This window comes from Mus pahari, chromosome 15, assembly GCF_900095145.1.
Source record: "Mus pahari chromosome 15, PAHARI_EIJ_v1.1, whole genome shotgun sequence".
Taxonomy (NCBI): Eukaryota; Metazoa; Chordata; class Mammalia; order Rodentia; family Muridae; genus Mus; species Mus pahari.
In genome coordinates, this window is record NC_034604.1 from 47104817 (window position 1) to 47130711 (window position 25895).

Consider the following 25895-nt stretch of genomic DNA (forward strand, 5'->3'; position numbering starts at 1 on the left):
TTAAACATTTCCTACTGTGAGGAGGAGGAGGAGGAGGAGGAGGAAGAGGAAGAAGAAGAAGAAGAAGGAAGAAGAAGGAAGAAGAAAGAAGAAAGAAGAAGAAGAAAAAGAAGAAGAAGAAGAAGAAGAAGAAGAAGAAGAAGAAGAAGAAGAAGAAGAAGAAGAAGAAGAAGAAGAAGAAGAAGAAGAAGAAGAAAAAGGAAAAGGAAGAAAGAAAGAAAGAAAGAAAGAAAGAAAGAAAGAAAGAAAGAAAGAAAGAAGAAAGAAAGAAAGAAAGAAAAAGAAAAAATCCACTGTTCTAACCCTAGTTAACTAGGAAAAGTAAGACAGCCATTCTATTGCCTCAAGCACATAAAAACATTACCCATTCTGGTCCCAACATCAGCTCCAGTTTTCTGTAAGCTGGCCTTTGAAGAAGAGAGTTAACCCTATCAGATTTTCTTCTCCAATTTCTAAATCTCAACTTGAGTCTCCAGGCTCAGCCTCACCTCATTTGGGGGGGACCCTTGAGGATCTCCTTTGATTCTCTACAAAGTTCATTTACATCTGCAGGTAGTATTCATCCCGATTTCCCAGGTGCCTTCTTGCTCAGATGTAGGAATCACTTCCACTTTCCTCACTTTGTCTTTGAAGGGTCTTCCTTCAGCTTGCTTGCTTGGACAGAGTGTGGCACAAACATTCGGTCTGTCCTCTGTGTCTCACAGATCACTTACTAAACAGTGCCCTGTTCACCAGCAGAGAGGAAAACATGAAAGGAGTTAGCTGTTTGGATCCAACATTCCTTTAGCAGATTAGCTGGCATGTTCAAAAGATGAAGGCAAATTTAATCCAAAAAAAAAAAAAGTATAAAAAGTTCATGACCAGTCTGAGCAAATAACCAGAGGGGGCAAAAATCCTTTAAAAGGTTAAGAAGAAAAAAATTCCAAGGCTATTTCAAACACATGATCATCTTTTTAAATGTCATGTTCCACCCACTAAGCGTCCTGCTGTTGTTTTTATCCTTCCCATTCCTTTAAACTTTATATTTAATTTTTCTATTTTAAAACAGTGAAACCCCATCTCCTTGCTTTCTCCAAAACCCATGATATGAAAATACCACAAGTCATTCGGTGGGTGACCTACAAGCAGATGAAACATCTCCACTGCTTGCTCGAGGTCTCTTCTTTTGAAAGATTTGGTCTCTGAGCATTTGGTTCCTTCCGTTTGGTATGACAGAAAAGAGATCATAATACTTTTAGAATACTACCCACCCTTGGTGACAGACAAAGACAAAAAGTTCCTGCTTTATCTCAGCAAGGTTATCTTGTACTCGACAGCTTGGTGTGTTGATTCATGTTCAGTCTGTAGACTGGAGGATGTTCAGGATTAGGAGTCATGGATTTGTAATGTAAATTCAAGAGTAAATGGTGTTGTCTCATCTTGGTTGTCTAAAACCTGTGATAACTGGCTTGAAGCCTATGGGCAGCTTCACAGAACTGAAAACACTGCCTAAGAGACTTGAATCAAAGACCAGGGTTTGGGTTCCAACTTCAGATCTGTCTAGGTATGTGACTCTGGGGATGGAGACTTTCTGTGAATCTTTTCCCCCTTCGGTAGCATAAGTAACAAGACCGTTTCCAAGGTGACTTCCTGCTTTGAAAATCCTCTATGTGATCCTCTTTCTCATTTCAGTTAGACCCAGAGGTTTCCAATGCGCACTAAATAGGAATCTTCTTTTTAATATGATAAGCAATGTTTGATGTTACATGCTGCTCATGAGTTAAAAACGTCCTTTCCTTCTGTCTTTATATTCAACTTCTCTGTACAATAGCCCGCTCATCCCAAGTACTCTTGTGTTTATAGGAAAAGATCCTTCTGTGGCTTCTTCAGTTCATGCAAGAACAAGGCATCTCATTGGATGAAGTGGACCGGGAAGGCAACAGTGCTGTTCATGTCGCCTCACAACATGGCTACCTTGGATGCATTCAGGTGCATAGCCTGCTGTTTCAAAGTCGGGAAGGGGTAACAAGAAATAAAACAGAGAAATAGGGGGAGAGGAGAGAAGGAAGGAAGGAACCATAGTGGGAAGGGAGAACTTTTGCTTTTAGGAAAATACTAAATCAGCTTTTGTATTGTAGACTAGGGGTGGTAAGCTAGACCGTAGTCTCCTTTCTCTGTGGTGTAGGACTGGGCTTCATAAATGCACTCAGAAGACCCAGAGCTAGACAATTGATTCCCTGGGCCTTCATCAGACCAGGCAGAGCCTTGACTGACCTTGGTTTCCCTGAAGAGCCTCAAGTAGCCTCAGACTTCTAGCCCAACAATGCCTCCTAAACAGTCTCATGTTCCCTGTGCACAGTGATAGCTAGAGATTATTAAGCAGAGCCACAGGGGAAGGGAAAGAATTGTGGCCATTGACTTAAGTCACAAGGCATAGGGTCTCTACAGGAAGAGAAGACTACAGCTGAGACAGAGCAATGGGCAGCGAGAGCCAGCTGCTCAGAAAAATCACGAGAAGGTATGCCAAAACCATGATATGATGGTGAGGAGATTAATAAAAACAAAAAAGCTGAGAATCCCAGGAAGCTCTCTAGAGGACCTGCATTTACACATCTCTTGGGAGAGCTAACTTAGAAGAGGGAATATTCAGAATACCTGGATGTCCTCACATAGGCGTTGGCAATTATGCATCTCCTAATTTAAGATACCATCTTCGAAAGGAGTGATAAGAAAGTGGAGAGTGGAGAGAAGGTCAAAATTCTTACCAATGTACGCAAAGCGATTCAAAAGAACCCTGGTGCTTTTCTATGGAAGACAGACATATGAATGAAGTTTTGTTTTTTTTTTTAAAGATGCATCTTTTCATTTGATGAAACAATGCTTAAGAATCCTGAAATAAACATTTCATAAGCTAATAAGTGGCTGAACCCTGAAGAAACCCAGGTCATGCTACTATTTCTATTTAAATTTTAGCTACTTCCTTTTTAATATATGAAGAGAAATGGTCGGTCCTTCCCGGGCATCCATCATTCCACTTCACACAGATGATGTTTTTGGCACTAGACACCATAGAAACTTGGATAACTCAGACGAGATCTATCCATCGTGTGTGAGATTAAAAAAAATAATACTGATGAGAGACGAGAGCAAGTAAGAGGCCTTATGGGTGAAAAGGGGACCAAGACTGCAGGGATCAGAGTCAAGAACAAGAACAACAGTGCAGCTTTATCCTGAGCCTCTTGGAGCTCCTTGCTGACAGGGTCTCCGTGACACCCTGAGAAGGAGCCAGGGGGGGAGGAAGTGGCTTTATGGAAAGCTGACCTTTCATGGAGAACTCTTTGATGACCTCTGAATCTAGCAGCCTAAGATATTCAACACAACTGTTTTTGGGGGGTTGGAAATCATCACTACCAAAATAAGCTGAGTTTTCAGTATCATCGTGTCATCAAAGAATATGTCAGGATCAGCAGGTTATTAATATTCATGTGACAGCCTCCTTGCAGACTCTAACAACATCACAGTCTTGCAATGAAACCACTGTCATGTTTTAAACTATTGCTTTCAGCCATGCACTGTGAACTATCCCTCTTCTGTTCACAGTTCTTTGCCCAAGTGCTATAACCTTTCCACTTGCTTTTTACTATTAAAATCTTACTTCAGAACAGTTTTAAACCTCAATGTTAGGTCTGATTCAAACACTGTTATTCTTCTCCACATTCAGACTGTAGATGAGAAAAATCACATGAGGCACGATTAGTTTTTAAACACACCCCGGAGGATCTACCCTCCCCCATTCCAACTGCACTGTCAAAAACAAAGAGACAGCATTAAGAAAGAAATTAAAATGTCCTCTTATTCAGCTGAGAAAGGCTATGGCTTCCTTGGGAGTCGTTGCTTCACGGCCTCTTCATCTATCTGGCTCTGCTCGGTGTCATGTTCGATGGCAACCTCCCGGCATTTCAGGGATGCTCTGGTGTATCTCCACTGGTATTTGACGTGAGAGATCTAGCTCCTGCTTTATCTCCCTTACCTCATACAGTTCCTTCCATCTCTGATGTATCCATTGCCCGCTACTCTAGAGAACCCTCTCCCTTGGGAAAGAGTCAAGTTCACACCAAGTTCTCTACTATGAAGTCTGCTCAAGCTATATCTTTGCCATGCCCCCAGTAAACTGCTTCTCAGACTCAACCATGCTACTAGGAGCAGTGGTTCTCAGCCTTCCTAAAGCTGTGACTCTTTAATTCTGTTCCTCGTGTTGTGGTGACCCCCAACCATAAAAGTATTTCCACTGCTACTTCCTAGCTGTAATTATTGTGCAGAATTGTAATGTAAAATTTCAGAGTGGTCTTAGGCAACTCTATGAAAGGGTTGCTTGACCCTCAAAGGGGTGGTGACCACAGGTTGCTAACCCCTGCCCTGTACCATCTCTTTCTTTCCAGTTATTCTTTTCTTCATCGTGTAGGCCTAGCAAGACCTAAGCAAATGTCACCCCAAAACCAGTTATCCAAAAGAATAAGAAGAGACAGAATTCCACTCCATATCCTAGAGATACCTCTGGCTTTAAGAATGCTTTCTTTTGGACCCCCAACCATCAAAATGACAAAATACCACAAACATTGCACTGTTTATCTCATAAAAGAAAGGGTTTGCTGGATCTGCGCCTCTAGGCTACCAGTGGGGAAGAGAGTAGTAATGTCAGCTTGGTTCTATCTTTGTTGGCTCTGAAGGGAGAGGCCACTGCCATCAGCTAGGAAGATCACTAGCAATGCTTTTCTCTGAATTGGTGTTTCCCACCCATAGCACACCATGGTTTCTGATAAATAATTGCCTTTGGAGTAATGAGAAAATTTCTACCCAGCATTCTCTTAAAATTAAAAAAAAAAATGTTTAGAAGGAAGTCCTGGAGCTAGAGAGATAGTTCAACGTTTAAGAGTGCTTGCTGTTCATCCAAAGGTTCCAAGTTCAGTTTCCAGCACCTACACTAAGCAACAAGAATCAATAACTCCAGCTCTAGGGATCTGATGTCCTCTTCTGGACTCGGCACACACACACACACACACACACACACACACACACACACACACACACACATGCATGCGCGCGTGCGCTCATGCACACAAATCTGTTTCAAAAAAGAAAGTCCCGATACAATCTCATGTTTTTGTATTTTCTGGCAGACCCTGGTGGAGTACGGAGCGAATGTCACAATGCAGAACCACGCTGGGGAAAAGCCCTCCCAGAGTGCTGAGCGGCACGGCCACACCCTATGCTCCCGGTACCTCGTGGTGGTAGAGACCTGCATGTCACTGGCCTCACAAGTGGTAAAGTTGACCAAGCAGCTAAAGGAGTAAGTGCACACGTGATTCCTGGAGTCTGATTTGGATTTGATGTGTTTAAATCTCAGCCAAGGGCTCGGGAAAGCTTCCTTCATTCTAGTTATAAAGGGAGTCTAGTCTTGGCGCTCTCATCTCTTCTTCCTCCATCCTAGGTGCTCACAGCCGGTGTTCACACCGAGCATAACAGCTCTAAAAAGGCAAAATTGTACTAAGCCAGGAGGTGCAGAGCAAGTTTGCCAGCAGGGAATTAGTCTTTGTGGAGAGAAAGCATCTGTCCGCATTCTTGTCACTTCGGGGGCTTGTAGCGTGGCTTGGGCAGCTTGCAGGCATCTTCTCAGGACTTTCACCCTTAGTGTCAGGGAATCGGGAAGAGTATGAGAAAGGGGGAAGATTAGAGAGAACCCCCATTTCCATTTTCTCAACAAGGAGAGTGTGTCTTTGGGAAATTACAGGTAAATAAGTGGCTTGATACCCATCAGCAGCAAATGTGTTGGGAAAAAAAAAATGAAGCAGAGTTTTAATTAGCTTTCAGAATGGAAGTGTGATTTTTTTTTTTTAAGTCAGTTCTTTCCTTGACTGATTGCCAAACTGGTATACATTGTCTGTCAGGTGTCAGAGGAGCATTCAGAAAGATGACCACAAAAATAAATACTCGGAGAAGATGAGAAGGGATACAAGTACATTGGGTAGGATTCTAGAAACTAAGAAGTTAGCCTGAGGAAACAACTTCAACCCTTAGAGATCTTACAGAACAAATAGCAACTGCCATATTGAAGTTTTCTTGATAATTGGAATCGGAATTCCAACAAGTTGACAGATTAAAAGGAGAAAGATTTTTTAAGCATTAAACTAAATTTTAGAGGAAAAATGTAAAATCTGATTTTTAAGATATGTGCATATTCACATACAATTAATAGTGATATTTATGGTGTGCTGTAGAACAATATAGTACAATATAATATTAGTATACTGGGTGATAAATCTATTCTAGTTTTTAAAAAAATCATGTTTACTCTATGTGTATGGATGTTTTGCCCGCATATTTGTCTGTGTACTATGTGTGTGCCTGTTGCCCACACGGACCAGGAGATGATGTCACCAGAACCCCTGGAACTAATGTCACAGATTGTTGTAAGCCACCTTGTGGGGTCTGGGAATTACCACCCTGGAAGAGCAGACAAAGACTCTAACCACTGAACCATCTCTCCAGGCCTCTACCAGGCTTCAGTGTATCCTATATACCACTTACTTACGTCAGGAGCAGGATGGATAACAGACCTTAATAGGTTACAGAGTCATGTAACACTGTGATGTGGCCTTGAACCCTGTGTGTGTGTGTCTTCCCTGAGCTCAGGCAGCCCCTTGTCTCTTGCCTCAGAGATACAATCCTCTCTGACCTCATGTTGCTGGCATCTAAAGTAATAAGTTATTCTTAGAAAATGAAAACTTTAAACCTAAAATGTAAAGGATTACCTCCAAGAATCCACTGCCCTCTTAAACAAAACTCTATGGCAGGTAATCTGGGCAGACTTCAAGGTCTCATTGTAGCTGGCTGTCGTTGAAGAAAGACTGTACATTAATTAGTAACCTAATAACTCACTAAGTTATTTTCCACAGTGAACAGACTCTTACATAAGTCTTTATGTACTAATGTAGCTTCCTGAAAATAAGTTCTGGATAGGGAATAGCTAGAATAGAAGGCATGCATTTTAAAAGTGTAAATAGAGGAGCTGAGACCATAACTCAGTGGTAGAGCAGTTGCCTAACATGCAGAGGCCCCAGGTTCAATCCTAAAATCTTGGTGATGTAAGCAGTTATTACCCAATGTCTTTCCAAAAATGTCGCAGCATCATCTACTCCCTCCAGTGATGAATGGGCATATGCAAAAAGAGGAACTTGAAAATTATCCAATAAAATATTTGTCCCGCACTGGTCCAAGAGTAGTGGTGTTTACAACTAACTGATCACAGCCAGTTACAAATATTTGTCCTGAAATTTCATACCCAGAAAAACAGACTTCTTTAAATATCAGCTTTTATACCCTACTCTGATTCTTTTTCATAAGCTGAATAGCCATGTTGCTGTTTTATTAATGTACTTTGCAAATTCAAGTTCCTGACCACTCTCTTCTGTTAATTATTCTGGGATAAACAATCCCTATACCCTGACAGACAATAGTCATTCATCTGTCTTGAAGTCCAAGTGCTATGGGCAAACATTGTTAGCCCAGGGACATATAGGTAAAGTGTTCTTGTGGGTACTGATCGTTCATGTATTATGTACTTTGATGAACTGAGAAAACCCAGAAGTGTATATGGAGAAAAACCAGATACAGTCTCAGAGCTCTGTGTCTTTTAGGCTGTGGGACATTAGTAACAGACAGGGGCAGGGTAGGAAATAATTTACAAGGCTGGAAAACACCTGAGCTTTGCCCATCGTGAGCTCTGGGGCCAGATAGCCTTGAATGCTGCTGTTTCTTTTTCTTCTTCTTCCTCTTCCTCTTCCTCTTCCTCTTCTTCTTCTCATCCTCCTCCTGCTTCTCCTTCTCCACCTCCCCTTCTCCTCCTCCTTCTCCTCCTCCTCCCCTCCCCCTTCCCCTTCCTTTTCATCATCATCATCATCATTGTCATCATTTCTTCCTCCCTCTTCCTCCTCCTCCTCTCCCCTCCTCCTCCTCCTCCTCCTTCTTTTCAAATGCTGTTACCACCTGGGTATAGCCATTACTATTGTCTAGAAATGGCAAACCTCAGTTCTTTTGAAGTCCCTCTTACTAAGCCTAGGTATTTGGAACTGGATTCTGCCTCCACCAGGAAGGTACTAAGCCCTAATATTTCATTGTAGCCTTATTTGGAAATCAGATAGTCACAGAAGATCTTGAGTACGAGTAGGGTCGTGGGGTGAGTCCTAACCCAATGTCAAGTACCTCTATTAAAAAAAATGGAGACAGCCATATACACAGAGGGTACATCATGTAAACATGAAGGCAGTGTTCATGGGGAGATATCAACAAACCATGAAACCAACATTTGCCAGTAATAGATCCTAAGGGACAGTATAGACAACAACATGTCCTCAGAAGAAACAACATGGCTAACTTTAATCTTAATCTACTTGGGCCTCCAAAACTGTGAGGTGATAACTTGTTTTTGTCTGGAGATGGAGAGATGGTTTTGTAGCTAATAGCACATGCTGCTTTTGCAAAAGACTATTTCCAACAAATACCTGGGACTCTCATGCCAAGGGACCTGACAGCCTCTTTTGACCGTTGAGGTTGCAAGGCACATATGTAAGCACTCACATGTACACATAGAATTAAAATTAAAATTTTTTTTTAATTTTCCTGTTGTTTAAACCACTGAGTTTGTGATACTCTGACAGCAGTCACTGACACAGTATAAAAATAGTTTCCTCTCTGGGTTTAAGGCTGATAGATTCTTTCTGGAAGCAAATCTAAAGAATAAGAGTGTTCTCCATTGTTCCAGTGATTCCAGTCAACCCAACTGATGTCAAATGTGATTTTTTAAATTGTGTCATAAGGACTGAAATACACCTAGTAAACTATATATACAGATATATATATATGTGTGTGTGTGTGTGTGTGTATATATATATATATATATATATATATATATACAGGTCCAGGCGAGAGGAGAGAGGTCCCGGTCCCACCAGGGTCTCTCTGGGGCTGAGTGGGATATTGAGTGTCAATGGCCCAAAAGAAACACACCAAGCCAGGAGTCTTTTCGAAGCAGGAACTCAGCTTTATGGCATCAGCCTGTAGCTTATATAAGTTCAGAACATAGGGAGGGGGACCTTTGGTGGGGTTAGATGATACAGGAGGCAGGAAAGGGTGACAGAGGGTATGGAGTGACTGACAGGGTCAATGGCAAAGCTCTACCTCAGCAACTGTGGCAGAGGCAAAGCCAAACAGGTCTTGCTGAGCCACCCTGACATGGAAGTGACTGAGAAAGGTCTCAAAACTCTAGCCAGGTTTGTCATCAAAGCCCAAACCAGGGCCAAAATGGGGACCAACGTTCCTCTAGTTCATACCTAAGATCAGGTAGTAATTGTAATACTTTCAGCCCCTCCATTTAGTTCTATGTCCCAGCTCCTGAGAACTGTTACTATTTTTATGCTAACCATACTAGTTTCCTGTTGCTTATAACAAAACTATCACAAAATTTCTGACTTAACAGAAGACACTCTTACTTTATATTTTCGTAGGTTAGGGTGTCAGCGGGCATGTTGCAATGCTAAGATCTAGGTGTTTACAAGTCACTTTCCTAGAAAACAGGCTGTAGGGTGAGTGCACATTCTTCTCGTTCATACTGCTGCAGGATCCATCCCCTTGTGGCGTTCATGCTGTCCTTCTGGCTGCTAAATGGGGTCGCCTAGCTGCATCCTGTAGCCCATGATCTCCTTTCTCTACGTATGACATCGGCAGCAGGATCAAGTCCTTCCCATATTTCTAATCTCCTTCCCCTCCCCCCCCCCGTGAAAGGCTTGTGTGAGCAGGGTAAAGTAGCCTCCAGGTGAAACCTTCATATTACATCAGGTGTATTCAATGTCACTTCCCTTTCGCTATTAAAAATGACATATTTATGCCTTCTGGGGATTTGGACGTGGATAAACATTCTTGGGAAACTGTCAAATACTGTATTAAAAATAAAATGCTTCTCATTCCTGTAGAATAAGAGTTAATTTGCTTTAATCCCAGAATTTGGAAGGCTGAGGCAGAAGGTGCTCTGTGAGTTCAAGGCCAGGCCCCTCTAAATGGTAAACCCTAGACCACACAAGGTGACAGACAGAGACCCTGTCTCAAAAACTAAACATCTGAATAAAACAGAGTCAAGTTTATTAACTAATACCAATTTCTATAGTAATTAGTATATATTTTCTAAATGATTTTTCTTCCTGTAGCTTTGACCTTCAACCTATTTTCTTAACTTTAAAGCACATTCTGTTACATATACTCTTATGTCCTGAAGAAATGGACTGTTACTGTGCATTAATTTTCCCTTTTTGTAAGAGAATACAAAAGTCTCTCGTTACCCAAAGTACAGGTAGTTGTTTTGTGTTGTGTTTAATTATATTTTTATGATTAGTAAACTGTCTGTAACCATTGTAAACACTTTTTAAAATTTCTAAGCAAAGTGCCCTATGCCGTTAATCCCAGCACTAAGGAGACAGACATAAGCAGAAGTCAGTGGGCTAGCCTGGTCTACATAGTGAGTTTCAAGCCATCTAGGGCTACACAGAGAGAGACCCTGTCTCAAAAACAAAGAAATACAATAACTTAGAAGTCATCAGTAACATTTTGAAATGCAATCTTCTAGATGTTTGCTCTAGTGATGGAGAAGAGAGAAACGTCCTAGAGTAATAACAGCAGCCTTAGCTGCTTGCACCCATAATCCTGCTATTATTAGGCGGAGACAAGGAGGTCCCCTAAAGCTTGCTGGCCAGCCACTCTAGATGAACCATGAGCCCCCAGTTTAATGAGAAACCTTTCTCAAAAGCTAAGATGCAGAGCAGTTGAGGAAAACATGTAACAGCAATTTCTGATCTCCATGTGCACATTCATGCACACATACACAAACGCACACACAAATTAGAATGTATTACACATAATGTGTATGGTATTCTTTGTTTCATTTAAGACTAGTAAAGTAGGCCGGGCGATGGTGGCGCATGCCTTTAATCCCAGCACTTGGGAGGCAGAGGCAGGTGGATTTCTGAGTTCGAGGCCAGCCTGGTCTACAGAGTGAGTTGCAGGACAACCAGAGCTACTCAGAGAAACCCTGTCTTGAAAAACAAACAAACAAACAAACACACAAACAAACAAAAAGACTAGTAAAGTATAATATACATACACAAATATTAGACAATTTTTGGTATGTCCATAGGTATTCATGTAAAATTGCTTTAATAATTGCCATTGCAGGAGTGATTGAAATTCCTTCATTCTTACTGATGAGCTATTAATTTCTTCATGGTTTGTCACAAATGTGAACAATAACTGTCCTTTTCAGTACTTTTGATTGCTTCCTTGGGAAACTCTCTGAACTGTGAGGATGGAGACTAAACACGTTTTAAAGCTTCTGAACGAATTGCCATTTGCTGAGTTTTCACAAAGATTCTTCTCCCTCTAGTTTTCCAGTGGCTATGCATCAGACATTGTGTCCCTTGGTTATTTCCTACAGGCAGACAGTGGAGCGTGTCACACTGCAGAGTCAACTCCAACAACTTCTAGAAGCCCAGAAATCAGAGGGCAAGTCACTCCCTTCTTCACCCAGGTAATCCCAGTTACGTTGTTATTTGAGTTGTTGGGTATTTGATGAAATCCTTAAATATTCCTCTAGTATTCTGTTTATTCTGTTTAACATTTTTCAAGAAGATGACAACAGAAAATACTTTACTCCTATAAACATAAATTAAAAGATATGACAATGAAACGTCTGTGTCTGGGATCACAGGACCTGGGGTAGTTTCCAGCTTTTTTTTTATTTCTTTGTACCACATGAGCTATTAATTTCTTCACTGTTTGTCACAAATGTGAACATGTGCTGATCCATGAAATGAGAATAAGGATGTATAGGGTGATTGTATTATGGGAAACAGAAGTAAGGAAATTCACACAAAAGTGGTGCGTAAACAATAAAACAGACCAATTCTGTAGCCATAAAGTTTAGGACATGTTCTGCTCTGGCTACAGCTGATAGAATGGAGTCTTTGTTAATTGCTCTGAGGAAAATGTTAAGTAATTCTAATCTTGTTTTCCACAAATCACTAATCATATCAAAGGCTGTGCAAGGTCTTATGGATGCATTAAGTGCAGTAGGAAACCATCTTATGTTTCCTTCATCTTCCTTTCAGTTCACCCTCCTCACCAGCTTCTAGAAAGTCCCAGTGGAAAATTCTAGATACCGATGAGGAGTCTACAGGCAAAAGCAAAGTGGGAGCCCAGGAGGGAATACAAGTTCTTGGAAGCTTGCCCGTCTCCAGCAGGGCTAGGACCAAAGGAAAAGATGAAGACTCAGATAAAATCCTACGTCAGTTACTGGGGAAAGAAATATCAGAGAATGTCTGCACCCAGGAAAAGCTGTCATTGGAATTCCAGGATGCTCAGGTATCCTCTAGGAATTCGAAAAAAATCCCACTAGAGAAGAGGGAACTGAAGCTAGCCAGACTGAGGCAGCTGATGCAGAGATCGTTGAGTGAATCTGACACGGACTCAAACAACTCTGAAGACCCCAAAAATACTCCTGTGAAAAGAGCAGACAGGCCGAGGCCACAGCCCATTGTGGAAAGTGTGGAGAATGTAGACAGCGCAGAAAGCTTACACCTGATGATAAAGAAACACTCTCTGGCATCAGGTCGCAGGTTTCCTTTTGGTATGAAGGCCTCCAAATCCCTGGATGGACACAGCCCATCTCCCACCTCAGAGAGCAGTGAACCAGACTTGGACTCCCATGGTCCAGGCCTGGGGATGACTCCTCCAACCCAGCCTTCCACAGAAGCCACTCAGTCCAGTCCTGACAGTACCACTGCCCAGAAAGTTGCCACAAGCCCCAAGAGTGCCCTCAAGTCTCCGTCATCCAAGCGCCGGACATCCCAAAACTCAAAACTCAGAGTGACCTTTGAGGAGCCTGTCGTACAAATGGAGCAAACTGGCCTTGAAATAAATGGAGAAAAAGACAAAGATAGGGGCAGGGCCCCCCAGAGGACTAGTGAATCTGGAGAACAAATGAAAAGGCCTTTCGGAACCTTCCGATCCATCATGGAGAGTTTAAGTGGTAATCAGAACAACAATAATAACTACCAGCCAGCCAGCCAGCTGAAGACCTGCACACTACCCTTGACGTCACTTGGAAGGAAGACAGCAGATGCCAAGGGGAATCCTGTGAGCCCCGCGAGCAAAGGAAAGAATAAGGCAGTGAGTGCTATCTGGAGACTGTGCTTGTATTCCTTTTAATTGATTGTGTTATTGTTAAAGCCCAGGTTACTGACTTGTGCCACCTTGAGGGGAGGTCACCCCAAAATTCAGAAATTCATATATTTTTAATGAAACATGTCAGCTTCAAATAAATGCCCTTGCACTGTGAAGAATGCAGAGAAAAGTGGGTAAAGAAATCACAGATTAGGTCTGATCCCAGTTTCTTGTGCTTTGGGCATTAGGAGTTGTAATCTAAGAGGCATTTATATAAGATGGAACCACCCGTCAGCATTAAATTGGTCCTTTGTTGGCACTGATTCTGCCTCGGGAAGAATTTGTTCTCCTTGTGGACTGGGTACTCAGGCCCACTTTAAAAGCACATAAATAGAAATCCCATTTCTTCTAAACTACTCAACTCAAATAACCTTTGAAATGAATATCCCCTAGGGACTGCCACATAGCCTGTTAGCACACACATCTCTAAGTGTTGATTAGATACTGGAGAGACTGAAGGGCTTGCCAGTGGACAGGAGAAGGCAGAACGCATTATGAAGTCATTTCTAACAGCATTTCTTGGAAACCCATCTCTAAGAATAAGAGATAGGAACAGCATTTTAGGCAGTGATTTCTGCATGCTCTGTACTTGCCATGCCATCAAAAACAGTGTAGCAGCCAAAGTGCAAAGCTCTCCGTGGAAGGAATGCCTTGGATCATTCACTATTCCATTTACTAAACTACCCAGTAGTGTATCGGAAGCTTATCATTTATTCTTTGTTGGGTTGCTATTACAACAGTCTTAAGAACTATCTGTATTTCTTGCTGTGATACCGAATCAAGTTTTATGTGTACTATCTCAACAGCCTCATCACCAATTTTTAAATTATCTACCATCTCCCTTATTATAAATGACTTTACCAAGTATTTGTCTTATCTAGAGAAAAGCATATTCCAGCTAAGACTCTAGTCCTTTTGCTTTAAAAATTAAAGCCATAATAACGCTAAAACCACCTCCACAGTTTCCTGTACACCTTTTCTCTAATATCTCCTGCATGCCTTGGATTAACCCGGGCCTGTGCATGTGATAAGCTTGTTGCATGTTGTCAGGTAATTCTTAATTGCACTTCTCTAGGCGATGTACGGCAGCTGTATCCATCTTCCCTCTAATGCGCTGGTTGAAGAGCATCTACGTGACTATGCACGGTATGTGGCATAGAGTGCACTGTGCGGCACTGCCATGCCTTTGCTTAGAGTTGCATGAGCTTTGAAATGATGCAGCTGCAATGTTTTTAAGCAGGGGGCATAGGATATAGAACCAAGGGAGAGAAGACTCTTACAACCTTTCTCTCAAAGAGACGTGGCTTCAGGTGGAAGGTAGGTCCTAGGAAGGCAGCTGGTACCCATTGGAGGGGCTTTATCCTAGCATCAGTTCGGAGAGTCTACTCTGTTCACAAACTCACTATATTCCTCTGTTGACTTTGGCCTTCTGTTTGCATTTTAAGGGAGCTTAGTGCCAAGTAAGAATAGAAGGTCAGCTGCCCTTCAGAAATCAGATCTTCAAGTGTAAGCTGGGGTTTTTGCTTCAGCACTACTGATAAACCTCAGGTGCTTTTTGTCATCATTCTGCTGATGAAAGAGGGACCATGCCTCTCAGAAGCGGGCCTCTGCCGTGGGAAACTTTTCCACTTAGCACTGTAAACCACTTCCGGTTCAGAAGCCATTCTTGATGAAGGTCCAAGGATAAAATAAGAGTCTTTCTCAAACAAAATGTTCACAACCCCAAATGCACGGTCTGTGTAGGTACAAGAAAGAGGACCTTGTCACCAGTGAGTGACTAGGACTTCTCTTTGGGCAAAAACTTTCTGAGGTGCAGTATGTGTTTCCTGACCTGGCAGGAAGTGGGCGGAGCTACAGGAAATGTTAATGTGTCAGTTCCTCTCTGGTTTATTTGAGAAGTGTTAAACCTCGAAGCCCTTTTTAAACGCAAACTGTTGGTTTTAAAACATTTCAGAAATTTAAAAACCATGACGTGGTATTCAGCATCCCTCAAGAATCCTCCAAAGAATTTGTGTACTAGACATACAGATTTTCGTTCAAAATACAAAATTTCCAGAAATCTCTTTTTGTCCCTCCCTAGATCAGATTTAGTCTGCTTGTGTCTATGTACAGTCTGGATGGAAAACAAAGCTTAGTCCTATTAGCGGGATATCATCAGGGGTCTCATTAAAATTCGGTGCATTGAAGGAAGACCGCCTTAGATTCTTAACAGCCACTAGTGAGCAGCTGGCTGGCAGGTGGTCTGAATGCAGTCAGGACTGCTTCCAGCCATCCTGTGACAGAGGCTCCTGTTCAGTGTTGTTCAGTGCCAGTGTTAGAGATGAGAAAGTGACATGAAAAGAACCTTGCCCTTCCCAATCTTGATACTATCCAGCTTCTACTCAACTCAGCCTGGTTCCCCATTCTCGCACCTTTCCTGCGCCTGTCTTGGGTTGGATGTGTCTTCCTGGTGTCTCGAAACTTAGGCTTTTGTGCCTGAGACAAGGACGCACAAAGACTTGGCAAACTCCCTGGAAGCAGAAAGGAAAATGCCTTCCAGACTCCTAGAGCAACTGGGAACAAGATAATTAATGTCACAGCAGATCCTTCCTGCCAGAAATGTTTCACCCTGCCTTTTTACAAGGAAAGGAACAAAGCCGAACCTTTCAGTTGAATAGGGTTACAAAGATTCAGAGTACAGAATGAGGTTAGAGGGCCACTCGGTTGTCTGAGACAACTAGTACTTTCCCACTGCACTCAGGGAACAGTCCTCCTAAAGGCTCCGCTATTTAGCTAGCAGATTCACTGGCCTGCTGTAGTGACAAGGTTTGAATTCAATGCCAAATACTTAGAAAACCCTAACAAGATGTATAGTCACAGTATTGAATGAACACCCAGACCCCATCTCACTACCCTATATCCTAATATATACTTTATTATGGTTTTAGTTTGGCATGACTTCCATTTAAAACAGGAAGTCTAGTCTGTTTGTTTATTGTTTCTTTTTTACAATGAAGAGAATAAATTTTTATTCTCTCTGCATCACTTGCACACAGATAGCATAAGCCTGGTCCATTCCACAGACGAATGAAGGATGCCTCTTTGCCTGAAATAAAGGTTCCTCTGAGGAATTAAGGCTAGAAAGATGTTTAAATGAATAAGATAGAACTAACTCTGGTGCCTGCAGCATTTACCTGTGGGAGCTGAGTGCAGAGGTTCACCTATCAGAGGTCGACTTCAGATCTTGACCAAAAACCTTGCTAGAACATCAACTAGCTTCTTGAAATAGTGGAGGGGTGCCTAGACTTTGAGTGGAGGTATTGACAGGTTCCTGCTACTGACTCCCCTTGTCAGTAGATGTGAGTGTGGTATCAACTCCAGGACTCTGGAATCACAACCTAGTTTCTAAGAATTATTTTTTTTTTAAGTTTTTCTTGGTAAAAGAAAAGTAGGACCAATAAATGCAGCATTTTAAAGAACGTCATTCAGTTCTGGACCAGGGTTCTTGACAGCTTTTAGTTTTCTAAATTGATCACAAGATGATAGCAAAGAGTCTTGAATTTCTTTTCAGTGGTCCTTAAAGTTAGATCCAACCTTATTGCTTTGAACAGTCTTCTCAGGTTCTCATCTCCAGAAGATGACTTGATTTATAGAAAAACAGGTTTATCTTTTCTTTTTTTCTTCCAAGAGTATAAGTTCACTAGGTTTTGTTTTTACAACACTAAAGGAATGTGTTCTATCACTAGTCTTAAAATGCCAATGAAGCATCCATTTCCCAGTTTGGGAATGCCTGGGGTAGCTTGTTGCAGAATATGGCTACCCCCAACAACACCCTCTCTAAGTCTGTGACACTCTTTCTTGAAAGCTTAGCCCCCCAATCCTAGCACCAACATAAGAGGACTCCTTAAAAAGACATGAAGCCATCAAAACTTAGAATGCCACTTGTTATCTATGAAGTAGGCACATTAAGAATTATATATATAAAGCCAAGAGCTAATGTCAAAAGATTTTTCATAGATTTCAAGATGTTCAATGCTACTTCAAAGATAATGATATTTTTGGCATAGGGCTAGGACTGATGCCACTATCCCAATGGGTTGCTGCTGCTCATAGAGAGGAGAAAGGAGAACTCCTCCTTAGAAACTAAAACTACCCTACCAGGACACATTCTTTAGCATGCTCAGCTCAATTTAATCATAGTGAGAAATCCTAAGACAAGCTCATTTCCCCCCTCTCTGTTCTGTTTTCCTCACTCCTGAAGGTACAATTGTGAAGTATCAAAGAAGATATGTCTTACCATGTTATAGCTATACCATAAGTCTGCCATTACTAAGGGCATCTTTGGATAGTATGAGAATAGAGCCTACCCAGACCTCTCTAAAGGCTGGATTTTAGAGATGTAGAGGTTGATTGAAATCGGCACAGATAGAACCTTGTCTGAGCCACACCCTTGGGTGGCCACAGCTTTCTTTTCCACATTTTCATCAAAAAAGCATCTACTTGGGGAAACTGGCAAAATCACACAACCAGTAAAGTACTTGCTGTGCAGATATGGAGACTTGAACCCAGAACACACATAAAAATGTTAGTCATAGTGGTGTGGGCTTGGACTCCCAGTACTGAGTCAGTAGAAATGGGCTGACCCATGGTGTTCTGTGGCCAACTAGATGACCAAACGTCGGTGAACTCCAAACCCACGAGAAGCTCAAGCTCAGGAAAGAAGTTAGATAACTCCTGAGGGTCAGCATTTGATCCTATCCTCTGTCATCCACGTACCTGTGTACACGTGTGCATGTGTACCTGCACACATACAAACAATCATATGAACATGTTCATACATGTGCACTCCCCTCACCCACATAAACATACATTCTTCACCATAGTAAAGCATGGTTTCTGAACACGGGCAGTCATAGTAAAGAGATTCAAAGGAGGATAGGAATAAAAACGATTGCCAGAGCGTCATGAGCTCAATCACCCTTAAGAGCACCCGTGTACACTCAGTGTCTAGCATGGTGCCTGGCCTATGGAAGAGGCTTCGTAAATATTTGGAAAGAAAAGGTGCCTAACAGAAGAAAAGGGGAAAGAAATAAGAAGTGAAAGAAAACCTTGCTGTATTATCCTGGGGGCTCTGGGGGAAGGAGTTAATGCTCTATCAGTACATTTGAGTCTTATGTCTCCCTTCTCCAGTGTCAATTCAAGAAATAAATCACTCATTCAATTTTGAAACAGAATCCCATCTCTTAGTAGACAAGCCATATAGATAAGCTACAAGTAAAACTAAGGAAGACTTAGTGGCCTCTTCCTCTGGTGAGCAGGGGGACCGTGTAGCAGGCTATGAGCCATGCACACTGATCCTGTCTGTTCCTGTGGGATTGCCACGTGCTGTGGAAACATGGAATGTGTGCCTAGATGATTCAGCATGCTGGATTACTTGAAAACCAGTTATTTAAACGTGATGCTCTCCTCCTTTTTAATTTTGGTCACTCAGAATGTGATTTCATATCCAAGAGTGAAGTCGAGGCACAACAATTATCTGAATAATTTGTGCCAGAATTACCCACTTTTTGTTCTCTTGAATTCTGGCAGTTGGAGGTTGGGTAATTGAAGGATTCAGGGAAGGCTGACTTATTATCGTATTCAATATCGCAAATTTACAGTTTACTTGGTTTGGACTTGGCATTCTGTAATCCAACTAGGTTTTCCCCTGCAGAAACAGGGCTCTTCTTAGGATGATTAAAACAACATTCCGTTCTACCAAAGTAAAAACACCCTTTCAGAAAAAGTGGGAACTATGGTATCTTTAACCTAGAATGAAACCTTTTAGCTTATTTATTTTAATTAAATTTCTATCAAGATTATATATGAATGCATAAGAATAATAATAACAAGACAAAAGCTGGCTGTTCATCCATCAGGAAAATTTGGGAGAAGGGCTGAGGAGGCCCCACCCTTTCCTACTGAGCTATTTGCTAATGATAGACTGAAGAGAAAGAATCTCTACCTTCAGATGGGTACCCATTAGCGGTCACAACAGACTTCAGGGGGTCGCTCCAATCCAATGCTCATACCAGTGGTCCTGGCTAAATTAAGTGGATCACAAAACAAAACCACAGGTCAGGAAGTTCAGGGAGGAACTGGTAGAGAGGTAGAGATGAGGGGGAACACCTATAGAAAGGGGAGAGGAAGAGAAGAGAGAATGGAGAGAGAGATAGAGGGGTCAGAATATATTACATACATGTGTGAAATTACCAAAGAACAAAATTAATCAGTAAAAAAGCCTGCCATCTCCTGCAGTGCCCCATCCATTCACTATCCATATTCTTCTGAGCCTACCATGCCCTTTTCTGTCATATTTTCTTCAGTATTCTGTATTTCTAAATACCATGTTTATAGAAATTGTCAGTTTCAGATATTATCCATATCAACTACTGGCACGCCACTATGGATGATAAAAATGTGAGCACACTTAAAATAGCCCAGCAAATATTCCAGACGCTTTATACATCTTTGCTCTTTTAATCTTCATGATGATATATATGGCAGATCCTATTATTATCCATATTTTGCACACTGGAAAAAGACATAGATGATTATGCATCTTGCCCAAGATTATACAGTAATGATGGCTATAAACTGTGGAGCCAGCATTTGAATTTGATCATCCTGGCTCAAGAGTTCATATTAACAGTAAATCCATTTTTAGCCTCTCCTTCCCTCTGCTCTCTTCTCTCTCTTTCCTTTTTTTTTTTCCTCTGAGTGTTTGATATTGAACCCAGGGCTTTATGCATTCTAGCCAAACACTCTCCCACTGAACTCTATCCCCAGACTATTTCTTCTTATAAAGGACTCAGTCAGGGGGATTCCAAGATCTCCTCCTCTAAGTTCCATAGTTTCTTGAAACTTACACACATAAGCCCTTGGGGGGGGGGGACGACACACTCCAACCATGTCTAAGCCATAGCAGTAAGCAAGCATGGTTTTGAGGTCATAAAGCCACATTTGGGCTTGTCCTGCATCCAAATGTAAGAACCATTACCAGAAAAGCATTTGAGTGTATCTTACATACCATCAGTTAGAACTTAGGATACGGGCTTCCCCACTAACAAAGGCTAGCACCTCTGCCGAAGCTTCTGAATGGTATGTACCTAGCAGCTCCTGAAAAAGAATATGCATATTATCCAGAGGGAAATCCACTTATAAAAGAACATCTGTTCCTTTGTCCTCTTCTTCCACAGACCTAGTAGACAGTGAGTACTGAGGGGAAACAGCTCTCACGTTGCCAAGTTTTCTGGTTTCTGTGCCTTCACCTATTTGTAGTCTTTCAACATGTCACTCAGCAATCGTGCCTAAAAGCCTTCTTTGCAAACTCTCAAGGCTCCAGGTTCCTGTAGCATTCAAAGTGTCACAAATAAGTCCTTGTAAGGAAATTATTTAAAACAAAACCAAAACTGTCTCGCTTTCATCCGACCAGCAAACATCCTATTGTGTTTGTCCCTGATAAAATCCCCGTGACTACAGAGTGCCTGGGTTCCGACCAGTATGGTGGAGAGATTGCTTCTGGAGACAAATTCGAATGCGTTCAGTAAGTGTGTGCGTTTTTTATGTGATGACTGTTTTCATTACATTTAAACAGTGGTTTATAGGAAAAGCAAATAATTTGCCTCCTGGAATGAAATGCTCCTCAGTATGCTTTGGGGGTGATTCCCATTTTTGGTGAGCTCTTTAGCAGCAGCATCATCTTGTAACTTGATCATAGCTTTATCTAATTTTGTCCTGTGGTTTCTCTCTGCGTAGGCATAATGACATCAAAAGAAATGCAACGAAAACTTACCACGTGAAGCACACTGCTGAGCCAGAGCCGAAGGAACTCTTCTTATAAATTACCCTTACCATGAGTCTCACACATGCCCACCGGCCACCGTTGGAAGTTAATGGACTGTCCACTGTGGCAATCAGACCATGAGAACAACACCTCACCAGCCGAGCAGAATATCTGGATGCCTTAAATTTATAATATGAGACTTGTTATAAGATACATTTTGGACCATGTCTGTAGATAGAACTTGTTTGTTTGGTTTTTTTTTAATATACTATTTGAAAACATGATCTGGCAATGTATGCATTGAAACATTGGACACTTGGTTGATTCAGTCTTCTCAAAGCACATCTGCCAGGACCTGACACTGTTGGTGTTTTGTGAATTGCATGAGGATTTGCTAATGTTGATAGATATTCACTTTCTCCATCACAAGGGCAGCTGCGGCTCAGCTCAGTGAGGCCAGGTCACTGGTTTTATTTTCTGTCCAGAGTGTTTTTCTGTCATTTCTACTTTTTTAATAAAGAAAATTGAACATTTTTAACAGCCAACTCTGGGCATGGGGCATCGACTTTCTAATAAATCTGTGATGTGCTGATTTCTAAAAGGCCTTTGAAAGGATTTTGATTGCTGACACTTGATATCAAGAGCAAACTGGGGCTATTTAGCTGGTTTCTCATGAGGAGGGGACAAATAAAACATTTTAGACGTCTTTAAGCCTGGGGAGATTAGACAAGAATGAAAAGCAAGTGGTTCTCCTGCCTTCTCAAAACTCAGCGTTGACATGGGAAAACACAAATAGTAACTAAAGGTTTAGTCCTTTCTTGGGTCACTTTTTTCTGTCTTCAACACATCACGAGGTTTGTTTAATCGCTATAGGAGACAGTGTGGAGCCTAAGTTTGTAACAATCTTATTGTTGACACAGCTCTTTCAATCCCTATAAGCAATAACTTACAAGAAGGTTCGTCTTTTCATGGAAAAATTACATTTCTGATGAAATGACAAGCATTTTATTTTCAAAGTGTTGATGTGGCCTATGAGAGGTTGTCAGGTTGTTAAGAGAGAATATCTTCTTGCCACAGGAATGAGTGCAGATAGTACTATAGTGACTCCTTGAAATGCTCCTGCCATCTAATGTGGACTGCTGTGTGTCCTGGCTCACAGAGCATGCCACATGTCTGAATCCGAGAGTTAGTTTGCAAATGGGAGTCAGCTATGGTTTAATGAGATACAATGAGTTGTAGAAGGGATTAATATTTGAAGGTCTTTTATGAGCTAGCCCTACGTGGTGATATCACTATTCCCATTTTATAGGTTAGAAATGCAACTTTAGGGACACTTAAGTTCTGTGCACAAAGTTTATGCCACTAGTTGATACCAGAGGGAGGCATTGGTAGAAGCTGTTCATGATCCTCATCACTATCCTTCCCTCCTGGGACAAAGCTATGGACAGCAACTTGATCTTGGACAAGCAACACTGACTTCTTGAGAAATCAAGAAAATGATATAAATTCCCTGTACACACAGCTCTAAAGAAGGTTCCTTCCTGTTTACAATGTAACACATCTGTAAATTTTGGTGTGTTCAGTGTGTCATCACTGCAAATGGCTGGTACTGTACAGCCTGGTGCCATTCTTCATTCACGGAGAGGTGGAGGGCTGGAGAGATGTCTCAACAGTTGAGAATACTTGGCTGCTCGAGACTGAGGGAATGGCCAACCAACAACTGGCCCAACCTGAGACCTATCCCATGGGTCTCCCAAGCACCAATCCCTGACACTATTAACGATACTCTGTTATGCTTACAGACAGGAGCATGTTATCCTCTGAGAGGCTCCACCCAGCAGCTGACTCAGACAGATGCAGACAGATGCTCAGACAGATGCAGCCAAACAGTGGATGGAGCTTGGGAACTCTTATGAAAGAATAGAAGGATTTATGGACTCCAAAGGGAATAGGAACTCCACAGGAAGACCAACAAAGTCAGCTAACCTGAACCCTTGAGACTCTCAGAGTCTGAACCAACAACCAAAGAACATACACAGGCTACACCTAGGCAACCCACACATATGTAGCAGATGTGTTGCTTAGTCTTCATGTGGGTCCCAAACAACTGGAGCAAAGTCTATCCCAAGAGCTGGTGCTTGTATGTGGAGCATGTTCTTCTAGCTGGGCTGCCTTCTCTGGTCTCAGTGGGAGAGGAAGCGCCTAACCTTGCAAAGACCTGAAGTGCCAGGTTTGGGGAATAGCCAGAGGCCCCCACCTGCTCAGAGGAGAAGAGGGGAGAAGGGAAAGATTGTGGGAGGGGGTGACCAGGAGGGGCCAGAGAGCAGGATATTAAGTGAAAAAAAAACAACTAAGTTTAATTTAAAAAAGAAAGAAAGAAAGAAAGAAAGAAAGAAAGAAAGAAAGAAAGAAAGAAAGAAAGAAAGAAAGAAAGAAAGAAAGAAAGAAAGAAAGAAAGAAAGAAAGAAAGAAAGAAAGAAAGAAAGAAAGAAAGAAAGAAAGAAAGAAGAAAACTGGCTGCTCTGACAGAGAAGAGTTCAGTTCCCAGTGGCTCATAACCATCCATAGCTGCAGTGCCAGGGATCTGATGCCCTTTTCTGACCTCTGCAGGCATCAGGCACCCATGTGGTGCACACACACATGCAGGCAAAATGCAGCAAAGAAAATGTCAGGAGTTTAAGTGAATGAATTCTGACCCAGAATATTCTACAATCCTACTGTGCTGAGGTCACGTTTAGATCCCACAGCAGTGAGTATGGAAGACTAAGGAGAGAAGAGGAAGTCTGAGCAGATTCCTATAAGCTAGGAACCTGAAACCCTCACACTGCTAGTCACTGAAACGCTGGTCCTAAAATCATACAAGGACAGGTCTTTACTGCCCAAGTGCCTTAGGAAATGATAAATTGGAGGGGCTCGAAACTAGTACTTTTTCTCTACATGAACAGTTTTGTGTAACATATAAAAGATAAAAACCAACATACAGAAAACTGAAAACAAAACCATTTTTTTCTTTAGGAATTGAGACACGTTTGCATGTTAGAGAAAGGAGTGTGCCTCCTCTTAGTAAGCAAACCTTTGGGGCTCCTGTCCCGAGTTCCCCTTCCCATTGGGCTAGTAAAATGAGCAAAGCCCTATCAGCATGCCTAATGGTATGCAGCAGAGTAGGAAACTTGGCTCCACAGTAAAAAAAAACAATCACAACATCTGTCAGCATCTTGTAAAGACTGGCTCCTTTTATGTCTCCAAAGGGACCTGTATTGCCAAAGTTCAAGACATCAAATTAAGAATGTTTCTCAGAAACAATAATGGGACACTAAGCTCTCACCACACTCAACAGATTGAGTTCCTGTTGCTTATTCCTGTTAAACAGTGTCAAGACCTCACTCCTAATGAGAATATTCTAGGTGTTTATCAGGGGGCTTGGAAGCAGGAATGAAGCTCTCTATGCTATCTTCAAGTAAGAGTCTCTCTCTCTCTCTCTTTCTCTCTCTCTCTCTCTCTCTCTCTCTCTCTCTCTCTCTCTCTCTCTCTTAATGAGATGGAATGGAACTCAGAGACATACCCNTCTCTCTCTCTCTCTCTCTCTCTCTCTGTGTGTTAATGAGATGGAATGGAACTCAGAGACATACCCACACTAGGTAAGAGCTCTAACACTGAGATGCACTCCCACCCCAATGTTTTAAGAATTCTTTTCCCTCCGTGTAAAAACTCAAGCCAGGCGTAGAGCCACATGCCTGTAGTCCCTCAGAAACTCTTTGATACAATGGGTCAAATGCTTATTTTTTCCATGTCTTCCTGTGGGTTTCTGTTACACTGATAAGGCCAAGTGAAAATAAGGAATTCATTGTAATAGGCTGTGCTGTTTCCCCATGAAATTGACTGCATCCTGTCACTGCCCAGGACTCTCTTGCGCAGATGGATTTGCTTTTATGACACCCGTACAGCCCTACCCCCATTAGCTAGTGCATAGTTTTGTGTGAAATTACAAGGAATTGATTCCTGCCTTCCATAAATATGTATTTATCTTAACAGAAATGTCTGCATTGACTTATAGATCTTGGCTAATAGATACTGACAATTACTTTAATATCATAAATCCTACTCTCTTCTTATTTGCTCTTCTGGCTCTTCCTTGCCCTTTGTTTACTTCCTTTTCTCTCATTCTCTAACTTCTTTTTCTTTCTGTCCTTCCTCCCTAATCTCTTTATAATCATCTCCCTCCGTTTTTCATTTGTTTGTTTCATTCTCCTCTGTCCTCTGCTTACAAGACCTTGAAACCCTATATTTTATTCTTTTCTTGTTGCTGATATAAAAACACCCCAACAAAAGCAACTTAAAGGAGAAAGCATTTATTTTGCTTGCAGTCTGAAGTGTGGATTGTGAAGTAGTTTGTTAAATTGTATCCACAATCAGGCAGTAAACAGCTGAGAATGTTAGTGTTCCACCAACTTCATTTAGACAGCCAGGATTGTAGCCTGGGGAATTATTCTAGCAACTGTAGACAAATCTTCCCATTCTAATTAATCAAATTAAGATAATCCCTCATAGACAGGCCCAGAAGTTTATATCCAAGATGATTCTATATTCAAGATGACAAATACGATTAATGACAATAACCTAACCCTTATCAATTTGACCTTCAAGCACATCACTTTAAATCATTATTGTCCTTGTTCCCAAAGTCTTAAGGCAAGCTCCAACCGACCTTCAAAAGCTCCTATAGTATTTAGCAGTTCTAACAGTGTCAAGGGAGAGGGAGAGGGAGAGGGAGGGGGAGGGGGAGGGGGAG

General features: G+C 41.8%; 1 protein-coding gene across 5 annotated transcripts in view; it reads left to right on the forward strand.

The window, feature by feature from the left end:
* Sncaip (synuclein alpha interacting protein) overlaps positions 1 to 21707 on the forward strand; it is a 144057-nt gene extending 122350 nt beyond the window's left edge. For 2 of the 5 annotated variants that reach the window (XM_021214509.2, XM_021214510.1), the window contains exons 7-12: positions 1843 to 1968; positions 5157 to 5326; positions 11516 to 11608; positions 12189 to 13248; positions 14378 to 14448; positions 21079 to 21707. In XM_021214509.2, coding sequence (XP_021070168.1) covers positions 1843 to 1968; positions 5157 to 5326; positions 11516 to 11608; positions 12189 to 13248; positions 14378 to 14448; positions 21079 to 21163 — 1605 coding nt within the window. In that variant the 3' untranslated portion in view covers positions 21164 to 21707. Of the gene's footprint in view, positions 1 to 1842; positions 1969 to 5156; positions 5327 to 11515; positions 11609 to 12188; positions 13249 to 14377; positions 14449 to 20755; positions 20867 to 21078 lie in introns of all 5 variants that reach the window. The other 3 variants (XM_021214513.2, XM_021214512.1, XM_029547107.1) reach the window with 2 other exon arrangements.
* Positions 21708 to 25895: the final 4188 nt, after the last annotated feature.